Source organism: Natator depressus, chromosome 5, assembly GCF_965152275.1.
Source record: "Natator depressus isolate rNatDep1 chromosome 5, rNatDep2.hap1, whole genome shotgun sequence".
NCBI classification, from domain to species: Eukaryota; Metazoa; Chordata; order Testudines; family Cheloniidae; genus Natator; species Natator depressus.
Window position 1 is genome coordinate 41070727 of NC_134238.1, and position 13713 is coordinate 41084439.

The following is a 13713-nucleotide window of genomic DNA, read 5'->3' on the forward strand; positions in this document are numbered from 1 at the left end:
CCTGGTGATGTGAGACAATAAGGGAATGGAAGTAGGCCCCACAGTCACAGAACTTTTTTATTGAGTTTCCTTCTCCTGGATTGGAGGATGATAATCTTGGCAAGCACCAGGAGGAGGTTGAGAAGGTCCCACAACTTTGTGGGGCCATAGATAGGATGTGTGTAAATGAGATATGGGGAATTCAGATCAATTATTTATATCTAGCAGACAGGAATATAGGGCTATTATTTGGAGACTGAAGGAGCCACTACCAAAAAAAAGCCTTGTGGTATCCATATGTTCCGACAGTTTCCATTAATATGATTTTCTCTCTATTACGAATACGTCTGATTTTTAGTTAAATCATTTGAACCTTTGATTTCAGGTAAAGTCATTGTGGTACATTCTTGAAGAAGACAAACTTCTGACCTTTTGAGAGAAGCAGTCCAAGAGAAAAATGGTACCTATTCTGGCCTTTAAGGTTATATCTACACTGCCATTAAAAACCTACAGCTGGCCTATGCCAGCTGATTTGGGCTCATGGGGTGGTTTAACTGTGGTGTGTAGACATATTGACTTGGACTGGAGCTAGAGCTCTAGGACTCTGCAAGGTGGGAGGGTCCCAGAACCTGGGCTGCAGCCTGAGCCCAAACGTCTACACCACAATTGAACAGCCCCATGAGCCCGAACCTCATGAGCCTAAGTCAGCTGGCATGGGCCAGCAGCGGGTGTCTAATTGCAGTGTAGATATAGCTTAAAAGTGCTGCCCAGCTAATGGCTATTGTCAGCAATGAACACAGAGAAAGCCAGTTGACTATGGTGGTAGAAAATGAAGGTGGTGTTGGATTATGTTATCATGTGGAGTTCCCTAACAAATATTCACTGCTATTGGCATATTAAGGGTACTTGGGGATTAGGCAGAAGCAGGGTAGAGAAATATTTTGAGATCTGTGGGGAAAAAAAAGGGACTAACCTTCAGGATAAATTCTGGCTCTGTTTTAAGGACCAAGTTTTGTTCTGGTGAAAGGTATAATATGGTTTGATTGGAAGGTTTCCAAACTCAGGAATTTTTCTGGATGGATGTGATACCTGAAACTTTGAGGAAGAGGAAGTACCATGGAGAGTGTATTCAAGAGCTCAAGTATAAGATGGCTTAGTGCTTGGAGTACTCAACAGATTACATGAATAGATTCAGATAACTGGGATGACAGATGAGGAACCTGGTTGCACTGGAATGCAAGTAGATAACTGCTGGGCTAGACCTTCCTACTATGCTGGGCTATTGCTGACATGCTTTCTTAGGGCACTCACTTTTACCCCAGTCTTACAGAGGCCACTCTGTAAGATCTCCAGAATGTTTTTGAACTTCTGTTGAAGTATGGATGTTCTTTTCTTTGAACCTTACTGAACTTGTTCCGATCCCATTTTATGCTATTCGTTGTTCATTTTCTACTGGATGCCAATAGACAGTTAAATTTTTGCAATAGCCATTTGATTTTAACTTCTTCCTTTCTATTTCCAAACTCTCACTGTTAGTTGTGCCACAGTTGGCAAATCTGTGGTTCGGTAGCTACAGTGGTTTTCTTTCTGTCATTTGAATGAATCCCAAAAACTAGAGCTCCCCTTTACCAACAGAGAGAACTAGCACAGCAGAGGCTTTTTCAGTTTGAATCTTATTACTTCGGATATATGGGAAATTGGAGGATGTGTGGAAAAGAGGTGAGATTGCTTCTTGGAATACAGCCTGCTTCTCTGGGGTGTCTGAAGGTTTGAAAGGCCTAAGCATTTTCTTGAACTCTGTAGCATGATGCCTCTGAATTATTTTCCACATATCTTTTGGATTATTTGCCATTGAAGGAAGAAGTTCTGCAGCCCCTTTTCCCTTGAAGAGTTGCTTCCTCAGAAGGGTCTAGATTAAGTCATGGTGATTGCTTACACGGACAACTCCTCATCCAACAGTTTCTCTGTAACAAGGCATGCTGACTCCGGGTTGAGCAAGTTAATTCTGAGAGATGTAGTTCTCAGAAAAATCCTGGGAACTGCAGGTTGCGGCAAAGTATACTGGGAAGATGAGCCTGGCAATAAGTAGTAGCAACATTTCATCATGATTTGAGCTGCAGGTTTGTCCCAGTTTGGGGAAAAAAGGCACAGCTAGCATGAATTTCACATTTGTCCATGACTGTTTGTTGTGTCTGGGTGACACACCCGACAGCAGCAACTCCTGTGTCCTGCAGGGCTGGGCCCGGTTCCTCATTCTGGCTTTGTGACCAGACACAGAGTCAGTCTTTGTCAACTGACCCTCCATCATGATAGGGGACAAGGAGGCAGACCAAACCTGAGTGGTGCTGAGACCTGGCACCCCAGGTCATCACTCAAAGTGTAGAGCCAGGAACAGCCCCACAGTACATAGGTGCTGCCTATGCTCAGGCCTGAAGTGAGTGCAGGGTGCGCTCCCTCTCAACCCTGGGACCCACTCCAGTAGCCGCTGGTGCCTGGGGTGAGCACAAAGAGGGTAGGCTCACACTCCAGCCCCGCCCAGACCAATCCCACTGCCAGGCCTCCCCTCTACACCAGGTTGGGATTAAGGTTGCAGTGCAGGGCAGATGGTGTTGCTACGGTTGGTTGGTGCTGCCTCATTTGTCAGGATATTTTTTAATCAAAAAATCATGAGGGCCATCACTAAACCGGTTACTTTTACCTAACTTACATGACTATGTGATTTTTGATAAAGATACCACAAAAAAATCTGCAGTCTTACTCATAAGTAGAGACCAGATCTGGAATAGGGCTGTCTCATAAATAAAGCTGGGGAGGACCCAAAAGAAGATCTAAAAGCGGGATGTAGAAGGACCAGAGAGAGAGGTGTAATGCAAGTGAAGGACATGGACTGGCATAATACTGTAAAAGTTTATCTAGAGTTTTTGCTTATGTTGGCAGAGTCCCGTGGCACCTTATAGACTAACAGACGTATTGGAGCATAAGCTTTCATGGGTGAATACCCACTTCGTCGGATGCATGTGTTTGCTTATGTTGTAACTCCAGTTAACTGATTGTCAGATAACACTTTTGTAAATGCTAATCTCCACATGTGTTCTAAGATACAAAATTTTGTTGTTCATCTAGGCCTTCAACTGCACAAAGTAACTAGTGAAAAGTAGTAACTGGAAATCAATTAACTTGAAGACTCATAATAAAGACTCCATTATACTGCAGTGAGGATCTCTAACTTTCCCTCCCAATTAGAAGAGCACCTATCTGGGATCTCAAGGAGCTAAATGAAAATGTGTGCATAAGAGAGTCACTGGTTCCAGGTTTCCATCCATTATTTGAATTCAACATAGTTAGCAATCAAAATCTAAAAATGGGAAGAATGGATTAGCAATTTTACTTGGGCAGCAAAACAGAATCATAAGACTGGAAGGGACCTCGAGAGGTCATCTAGTCCAGTCCCCTGCATTCAGGGCAGGACTATATTATCTAGACTAATGGAAAAGGAAAGTGTAAAGCAAAAACTCATGAATGCTAAGACATGCAAAGAGATAAGTAAGTGAGCTAAAAAGGCCATATCTATCTATATGTTGATAGAAAATGTCACGAGGCTGAAGATGCTAGTGAAAGAGGTGACCTTACAACTTTGTATCAGACAATGAATCAGCTAACAGGAAAACTTTTAGCAGTACTGGAGGTCTTATTAAAGATGCAAATTGAAAGACACTTGGTACAGAAGAACAAAGGAAAAGGTGGGCAGAACATTTTCAGTCTGTTTTAAAACAGACCAAGCACAAGTGAACTATTAGAAATACGTGATGAAGCTCTACCATCAGACCTGGATATCGATTTAGGAGCTATTACAATCGTCAAATCAACTATATAAAAACCTATCTGAAATGTGCATCCCAAGCAAGGGGAAAAAATTGGTAGGGAAAGACTCCAGACCCAACTGGATGAATAACTAACTCAAACATGTTATGAGGAGTAAGTAGAGAACCTATAGGGAATGGTAAAGGGGGTTTATCAGCAAAGAAACCTAAATCATGGAGGTTGGAAAATGTAGGAATAAAGTGAGAATTGCTGAATTAGCTCTTGCCAAGGAAATTAAAATAAGAAGAGGTTTTGTATTTATATAAATAAAAAGAGAATAAGGAAGGATGAGGTTCGAGCCACTATGCAGTGCAGATGAGAAGAGTACAGATAATCTATATATGGTCCAAAAACTAAATTAATACTTTGCCTCAGTTTTCAGTAAGAATGATAATAGGGAACATAAGGCATGAAGGCAGTACAGCTGATGGTAATGACTGTCTAGAAATGAAAATTAGCACATATTAAGTAGGCGGACGACGATTCAAAATGCTTTTCTCTGCCCATCAGCATCACCTTTGGTCTTGCTTGGGTTCAGCTGCAGCCAGCTGCTGTTCATCCAGGAGCTGATCTCACCCACCCATTGGGCCAAGTTGGTGGTAGTGGTGTGGCTGTATATTTTGAAGGATAGGTAGAGCTGTGTGTCAACTGCTTATTGCTGGCACTTGACTCCATGTGATCTGAACAGTTCACCTAGTACTTGCACTTATGCTGAAAAGGACCAGAGAGAAAATTGATCCTTGTGAATTCTAAATTAACTGCTATCACTCACAAAAAGTCCTGAAGATAACTGAACAAAAGCCTTGGCTCAATACACAGTAGTGCTAACCGGCTCCCCTCTCCCATAGTTTGTTAGGATGTATAAAGGATGGGACAGAAAACTATACTGAAGTTTTAATGCCATTGTATAAATTGATGGCAATACATGTGAAATACTATATTCAGTTCTGTCCAAGCCATAAAAAAAAAGCTGTAAATTCAAGGGAGATAGATTGCACGTATTTTCATATACAATTCTCTTACATTCCAATTGTAATTTAAGAAGCTACAGGAGCAAACCATGAAAATAGTCTCTCTAGCTTCCTCCCATAATTATTGGGAAATGTGGTTTGTTTCTCTAAGCCAGCAAAATACTTTTTGTATTACTTAAAAAGCATGGAGGTTATATCATATAGTGCTAAAAACCCTGATAAACTGAAATCTGGTTAACCAAAAGGCAGGTTATATCTCCCAATGTTACACATGTTGCAGGCCTGTAGGCATGGAACTTCAGGCTTCAATTCCAGATCAGCCACAGGCTTCCTGTGTAACCTTGTGCAAGTCATTTAATATCTACTCAGACATGACTGTGATCAGGGGTACACTTAAGAAAATTAGGATCAGACAGGCATGGTTATCCAGAAGACTTCTCACTGGATTAATGGATTCCCTGTGCCAGATATAAATTACAAACTGTCAAAAAACACAGAAATTAAGTATTACAAGCCTTGCTAAATTAATTGTGAAAAGTGTAGACAATATAAAGTGCAGTGTTATTAACAGAAGTTGTACACTGCATTAAGGGGCTCATTTTAGGAGAAAAATCAGTCATAGAGTTTAAGACCAGAAGGGTCCTTAGATCATTTAGTCCAATGGTCCCCTAACTTTTCAGGGTCACACCCCTCCTTGCCCCTATCCATGCCCCCTCTACTGCGCTAGCCAGGAGTGGGGCTGTGGCTCCAAGGGTGGGAGGCTGCAGAGAGAGGTGAGGAGTCCGAGGCTGGGGTGGGAGCGGAGCTGCAGCTGGGCCGCAGTGAGGGCCAGCAGTGGTGTAAAGAGAGATTTTGCTTTGAATGTTCTGAGATACCTTGCAGCATATTTATAGAGGCTTGCAGAAAAACCTCAGAGGTGGTTTAAAAACACCATAAAACTTACTTCTCCTAATTAACATAATTAAGGTGGTGACAGTATCAGGACACTTTGATTTGCATAAAACAGTAATTAGTTCTAAGATTAAGGCTTTAAATAAGTAGAAATTAATGATAGTTTAAATTAGAAAAATCCAACATGGCAGACCAAAATGGCAGAGATGGGGATAACGTAGTTTAAATTTAGAGTGGAAAATTCCATCTTCAAAAGGAGGAGCTTTGCTTTACTAAAGATGGTCAGAGGGAGGAGCCCTACCCAAGATGGCATCAGAGGGAGCAGCTTAGCTTTCTAAAGATAGCATCATAGGGGAGGAGCTCTGTATCTAAAAATAGGATGACGTCAGGGGAGGAGCTAGAAGAGCTAGAAACTGATTGGCAGAGATGAGCTGACCTTGAGAGAGCAACCACAATATAAGGCCAACAGCTAGCATGAATGTAATGGGTTTGTGGCTTTGTGGAAGAACAGAAGCTACCTGAGGAGAAGGACAGATAGTTCCGGAAAAAGCAGCTGGCTGGAAAAACAGCAGAACTCGAAAGGTTACCACGGCAACGGCTTTCATAGTAGCTCAATCAAGCAGCTACCCGGAGGAGCAGCAGCAACCGAACCTTCTAGAAGGCAGCAGCTTTAAGGATGCTATGCCACCGGAAGATAGCTACCTGTAAAGGCAACCACCAGCAGTTCCGAAACACACACAGCCACGGTGACCTTCAGAAATAACAGCAACCACCATCTCCAGCACTGGCACCACTGAGACAGAGCAGAAGGACCTCAGACGAGTCAGAGGTGGGAGAGTGTAGGTCTAATTTTATGATTATTATTTTTTTTAAAGAGTGCCTGGGGGTGTCTGTTAATAAAGTTGGATGCCCGCTCCTGAATGAGACCTCCCCTACTCATCCTGCGACCTCTTGGCCAGTGCTCACAGGATGTTAAATATTAAATGCTAAATGTTTAGTGTTAAATGTTAAGGTTAGCGTTAAGTAAATTTTTTTTCAAATCTGTGACATAATGGTTTCTTGGGTGTGCATACAGAGCCTGCGTATACTGCATTGTATTAAGTATGGTATTAGATTGTAACATTAAGACTAAAGCCTTTGTGTATGCAGGATCTTTATATGCTTATTACATTGGAACTACTGTATTCTCGGTATGTGTTAGATATTTTATGCAGTCTGTCTCTTATCTTGCTGGGTCGCTTTATTGTACAATTCTTAAATGTAATTTGATTGGGTTTTATTAAATCCTATGCATCTTTTCTTCCTTTCTTAAACTTACTAATTTTTTTTTTATTTCTTTTAAATAAATAATTCTTATGTTGAAGAATTTCTGCTTGTGTGTGTGTCAATCCTTGAGTGGAAGACTCTATCCGTATCTTTTCAGGGGTTAGCAAGACTAGCTTGCCCTGGGGAGCCCTCTGCAGATCGGAGACAAGTCCCCTGATAACACCCTGGTAATTCCTTTAAGGCGGCCCACAACCTTGTTACCCTCTTGTTAAATTAGAAGTGCTATTGTAGGCTAATTTAATTGGCGTCTAAAATTTAGGGTAGCAGTGGCTAAGCATGTAGTCGCGGGCCCAGCTGCCAGCCCCCACTGCAACCTCTGATCCCTCCCCCAGCCTTGGCCCCTGGCTGGGGCCCTGTTCCCAGCCTGGGGCCAAGGCTGGGGACTGGGTCAGGTGCGGTGCCAGGAGCTGCGGGCAGTGCCAGAGCAGAGGTGGGGGCAGGGCTCCCTCTCTGCCCCCCCGTGTGGGCTGGCCAGGCCCACCACACACCCCTTAACATTTCTTTGCGCCCCACAATTTGTGGACCTCTAATCAAGTTTGACCTCCTGTACATCTCAGCCCACCACCACCACCCGCACACACAACCCTCCCACCCACCCACAGTTGCATGATGGGCAATTTTCAACTCTTTCAGCATAAGAAGACCTATAGATTCTCTTGAATGTTTGTCTTGAATGTTCTCAAACCCAACACTGTTTTCTGCCATTGGTCATAAGGCATCCTGAATGCAACAAATGTGAACAGTTATTTTTCCATTTTTTAAAACATTCAGACTGCTAATCTTCAAACCTACAAACTGAACTGAGACAGTTCAAGCCTAGCACAGAAGTGTAGCATAAATGTTAAAAGGAAGTAAGAGGATTGGAGCCATACAGCGGCTTTGTCTACACTACAGATCTTACAGTGGCACAGCTGTGCCGCTGCACTGCTGTAACGTCTCCTGTGTAGCTCCTCTATGCCAACAGAACAGAGCTCTCCCATAATTAAACCACAGCTAACAAGTGATGGTAGTTCACTCCGGCACTTTTGTCAGTCAGGGGTATGGTGTTTTTTTGTTTTTTTAACACACCTGACCAACAAAAGTTTTTCCAACAAAAGTGCTAGTGTAGACAAAGCCTGAGGGAATGTTGCATAAGAAAACAAACATGCCATATGCAAAGCATTATTTCTTTTAATTAATCAACAAAAAACAAACTACTTTAATTATTTTGTCTGCATACAATAGTCCTTTAACTTGAATTTGAGTCTTATCTGAGCCATCTGAACAAGCACTACCTAATTTCACAGTACAGTAACACATATCATAAAGTCAACAACTAATGGGATGAATGGCTATCATCATTTGAAGTTAAAAGAAAGTTTTGTCATGTCACAAGCTTCATCAGTAACTGCACTTAAAACAGGTATGGTTTGTCAAAAAATATTGTCCAAGCAGAAAAGATTAACACCCAAAGAGTTATGATAAAATATCAAATTATATATATATATATATAAATACACACATACACCCACACCTCTATATTTTTAAAGTATGAGTACTGGTTCAACACATTTCTTCTTTTTTAAATAGTCACAAAGGTGCCTTTACTGATGAAAGGCTTCTAAGCGTATTCTGCTTGGATCCTCTGCATGTCTCAGTGCAATTCCATACCGCAGCAGCAGTTCAATATAAGGTGGCCAGAAGGAATCATTGATTGTCAAATATGGTTCATGTGGTGTACTCATTAATCTGTTTATAAGACGCTGGAAGATGAAGAGAATGAGATTCAAAATATGCATAAAACAGGTTGATTTTTATCTATTGTTAATCAAGGAAAGGTGAGCACACTGATGTCATAAGAATTGCTTACCTAAAAGATACAAAGCCTGTTCCAAATTATTCATTAAAGAATGTTTAATTGATTTTTTTAAGTATGAAATTGTTGAATATTAAATTTAAGTTGATTCTCTTCCCTTATGTAACAATATTCTAATTTCCCCCCCATAAATCAAAAGCATATATTGGATTTTAGGTATGTATATAGTTATGCAAGCCATTCAGTCAAAAAGATAATGGAATGTAACTGCAATTTATTTGGTTTTTAAAATAAAAGCACACAAAGACAATGTAGCAATTTAAGATTTAGTGTCTGTTTAACAGGCTTCCAAAGTTGAGAGAGAAAGTTAGGCAAACCTTTATTTTAGACATTTTCTGTTTTTCATACCCACCAACAGATACGACCTCGCTCTCATTTCACTGCAATATAACTCTCCAAATGACCTCTTTTGCCAACAAGGGCTCCTTCTCGCTCGCCTTTCTTCAGACTTAAAACAATGGAATTTCCATTCTCTGACTATGAGCCAAGAAACTGCTTTCTGAGTCCCAAAAGGTTCTATTTTTGGCAGTCAGTTCCCCTTTTACAGTCATCTTCTATTTACTTTTAACCTTAACTACTAATTTTACAGTTATGATACTCAAGATACATATCTTTTCATATCTTTAATGCTTTGTTTCCTCGCTATCTATTCCACTTGCTTGTCTTGAGCAAGTGAATCAATGTATTAATCAACTTCCTTCTCCCAAGGCAAGATAAGTACCCTCAAACAAATCCATCTTTTTCTCCCCTCCTTGACCTAGACTTGGCATTTGACTCCATTGTCTGCAATCTGATCATCAGCCTGGTGTCTGTGTTCCTGTTCTTAGAGCCCATATATTTGTAAATCTGCCTACTGCCATCTTCACAATATTGTCTGTGAACACCGCTGCCTTGACAGCCATATCAGCCCAAATCCTACCCATGCTTTCATCTCTACTCACCTTAGCTACTGCAACTCCCTTCTCTATGGCTTCTACATGTTCTAGCTTTCCAGACTTTAGCATATACAGAATGCTTCTGCCTGCCTTCTTCCCAACACAAAGAAACATCATAATCTTCATCTCCAAATACCCTCATTGGTGACTCATTCATTTTATATTCAGATCAAAATTGCCTTCCTTCTTTCAAAACACTCTATTGATTTGCTCCAGCCTATCTACCAAAATGTTTGCTCTGTACTTCCCTGCCCCATATCTTCTGTTCATCTCTCACAATATTAATTCATGATCTTTCATAAACTGTTGCTGGCGAGACTTCTCAGCAACACCCATATTCTGAAATAACCATTAGCATCACATTCTCTCTCTACTGCTTTTATTTAAATTATTTATACTTGTTTTTGTACCATAAACATCATGGTATTTTTAAAAATAACTGAAGAAAAAGAACTAATTCTTAGGTTTACGTGAGTGGGAATCATTGCTGAAGAGATTTGAAGGAGGAATGTTACAATGTGCATAGAAACATGCAACATCCCTAGAGTATGAAGCAGCACAAGAAAACTTACTGAGGCACTTCTGATAAAAGTTTACACAGGGAATTTAAGGGAACAGGAACTGGCAGAATACATGTGCCTACAGGGGGAGTAATGGAACACGTAAACAGGAGTGTATGCAAAGTTGCTATACAAAATGAAGTTAAATCCAAAGATAAAATATAATGTAACACTTATAGGAGTGTCTAAGAATGGCTGCCACAGTGGACTGGGGGTTATAACTAATTTTTATTTTTTTAATTTATACCTATTCTTTGCCACGGTAATTTATGTGATTCCAGTTAAGTATTGGAATTGTACCTTTATAGCGGAAAATATATACAGTATGAAACAGTTACTTACTGTAAATGTGGTTCTTCGAGATGTGATGCAGACATGGATGCAGACCGTATTTCACTTAGCCGTGTGCATGCCCAGCACACCGGAGCTGCAGAAACTTGCAAAGCAGTACCTGGAGATAGGTGGCACTCATGCCTCGTAGCTGCCACCCCTCCTCTAGCTACATTGGGGGTACCACCTCAACCCTCCCTCAGTTCCTTCACACTGAACGCCCAGAATCAAGACTCCGATGCAGAGGGGACAGAGGGTGGGTCGTCGAATACACATTTGCATCACATCTAGAAGAGCCACATTTACAGCCAGTAACCATTTCTTCTTCTTTGAGTAAATGCAGCTGTGTATTCCATTTAGGTGACTCACAAGCAGGAGACAAGGCTCGGAGTCGACCTAAACCAGGACTGCAGGACCGTTCTATCAAAGCTTGCCTCAACCTTGGAAGATGCGGTTATGGTGTAATGGTTCGCAAACGTATGCAGCAACAACCATGTAGCAGCCATGCAAATGTCCAATATGGAAACGTCACTCAGGAATGCTATGAACGTTGCTTGCACTCTTGTAGAATGCGCTCACACCCACTGAGGGGGAGTAGCTGAAGCTGTTTCATATGCTGTCTTGATGCAGGATGTTATCTATTTGGAGATCATCTGTGAAGAGACCGCTTGACCCTTCATGAAATCTGCACATTTCACAAACCAATGAGGTTAAGCACAAACTGGTTTAGGCCTGTACAGATAAAAGGCTAGACGTAGCCTGACATCTAAAGGTAGGGAGACACTGCTCCTCCAGAGATGAATGCTGCTTAGGAAAGAACGCAGGTAAATATACCACCTGGTTCAAATGAAACTGAAAAACCCTTCAGACGAAAAATTTGGAAGCAGTCGTAAAGCCACTTTGTCTTTGGAGAATTGTATATATAAGGAGGTTCTTCCATCAGAGCCTGCAACTCTCACACACTCCTTGAAGATGTTATTGCTACCAGGAATGCAGTTTTCTGACACAAAAGTAGGAAGGGACAATATGTCAAGGGCTTGAACAGAGGTTCAATTAAGGCCGCTAGGACCATGTTAAGATCCCATAGAGGAACCAGTTCTTGGTTTGGGGGCGGGGGGAGGGGGAGAATGTAGAAAAAGAAGCCCTTTTAAGTATCTTGCAATCATGGTATTGGCGAAGCCCGATCTTCCCTGAAAGGGGGATGAAATGCCAACATCACTGCCAGATGCACTTTCAATTAACTAAATGTAAGCCCCAATGACTAAAAGGTGCAGCAGATACTCCAAAATGTCCTGGATAGAGGCCAGCATTGGCTGGATTCCACAAGCTAATGACCACACTGAAAATTGCTTCCATTTCACCACATAGGCCATTCTGGTGGAGGATTTTCTACTGTTAAGGAGGAGCTGTTGGACAGCCACTGAACATCACACTTCCTCCTCATTCAGCCATGCAGCAGCCATGTCATGAGATGAAGGGAGCTGAGCTCAGGATGCAAGGTGAAGCCTTGGTTCTGAGTGAGCAAGTCGGGATGGGGAGGAAGCAGTATGGAAGGCTGAACAGATACTGAGAAGAGGTAGTAGAACCAGCACTGTCTTGGCCACGCCAGGGAAACAAGAATAAGCTTGGGCCAATCCACCTTAAACTTGAGAATGACCTGAGGTATCAGCATCAAGGGAAAAGCATAGAGGAGAGATGAATGCCAGCTGAGGAGGAAAGCGTTGGACAATGAACCAGGACTGAGGCTCCATCAAGAGCAAAAGGGACGACATTTCTTGTTGTCCCTTGTAGCAAACAGGTTGATCATTGGGATGCCCCAGGCTCTGAAGATAACCCAGAGGACACTTATGTTCAGACCACTCATGACTCAGAGAAAAATACTTGTGAGATGGTCCATGAGAGGATTCTTAAACTCAGGTAAGTGAACGGCTATTGGAGTAATGTTCTCCTTAATTTAGAACTACCACAGCCTGATTGCCTCTAGGAAAAGTAAGCTGTAGTGTGCTCCCTTTTTGTTCATTCACATAATATATCAAGGTAGTATTGTCAGTAAGTATGTGAACCACTGAGTCTCTGACACAGTCTCAGAAAGCGTGACCTGCCTTGTAAATGGCTCGAAGCTCCAACACATTGATATGGGGTGATGTCTCCTGCTCCAACCACAGTCCCTGTACTTTTAGTAACCCCAGGTGCACCCCTCCCAGCCCATCAGGGAGGCATCCTGGTTGGTGAGGGCTGGACAAAGGGAATGCCTTGGCAAATGTTCTCTGGATGCATCCACCACTGCAAGGAAGAAGTTGAGGAAGTGGAGGAAGATGAACCAGTTGGTCTGGATGATGAAGAGTAGGATGGGTAGACTGCCTGGAGCCACATTTGAAGGGGGCAAAAGCGCAAGCTTTCAAACTGAATCACCTACGTGGAAGTGGACAAATGACCCAAGACCCTCAGACATGTCCAAACTGTCGTGGAAGCCTGAGACTGCAGACTGATGCAAAGATGGCGAACTGTCTGAAAAAAGTAGGTCAGCAGAAACATTTTCAATGTCACGGAATCTAGCAGAGCCCCAGTGAACTTAATTTTTTGAGTGAGAGACATGATTAACTTCCCTATGTTGAGGATAAGACCCAGATGGTTGAGCAAGCGCAGTGTGGTGCTGACGTGAGCATGAACTTCCTCTCTGGATCTGTCCCTCATAACCAGTCATCCCTTCCTCTTGGGATACACCGTAACAACAGCCATGCATTTGGTAAAGTCCTGAGGGGGAAGGAGAAGAGAGGCCTAATGGAAGCATTGCATACTGAAAGTGGCGTTCCACCATGAAAAATAGAAAGAACTTTCTGTAGTTCGGCAAAATCCGCACATGGAAGTAGGCATCCTGAAGGTCCAAAGACGCAAACCAGTCATTCTGAGACAATGTAGGGAGAATGGTCAATAGAGTGGCCATTCGGAACTCATGTACCTCATATATTTGTTGAGGTCATGAAGGTCAAGGGTGGGTCTTACAC

At 42.1% G+C, this 13713-nt stretch overlaps 1 protein-coding gene across 1 annotated transcript in view; it reads right to left on the reverse strand.

Annotated features, from left to right (window-relative positions):
• Window positions 1–8575: 8575 nt before the first annotated feature.
• Window positions 8576–13713, reverse strand: part of CENPK (centromere protein K) — a 48108-nt gene continuing 42970 nt past the window's right edge. Inside the window, exon 11 of the mRNA XM_074952628.1 lies at window positions 8576–8770. Coding sequence (XP_074808729.1) covers window positions 8612–8770 — 159 coding nt within the window. The 3' untranslated portion in view covers window positions 8576–8611. The remainder of the gene's footprint in view (window positions 8771–13713) is intronic.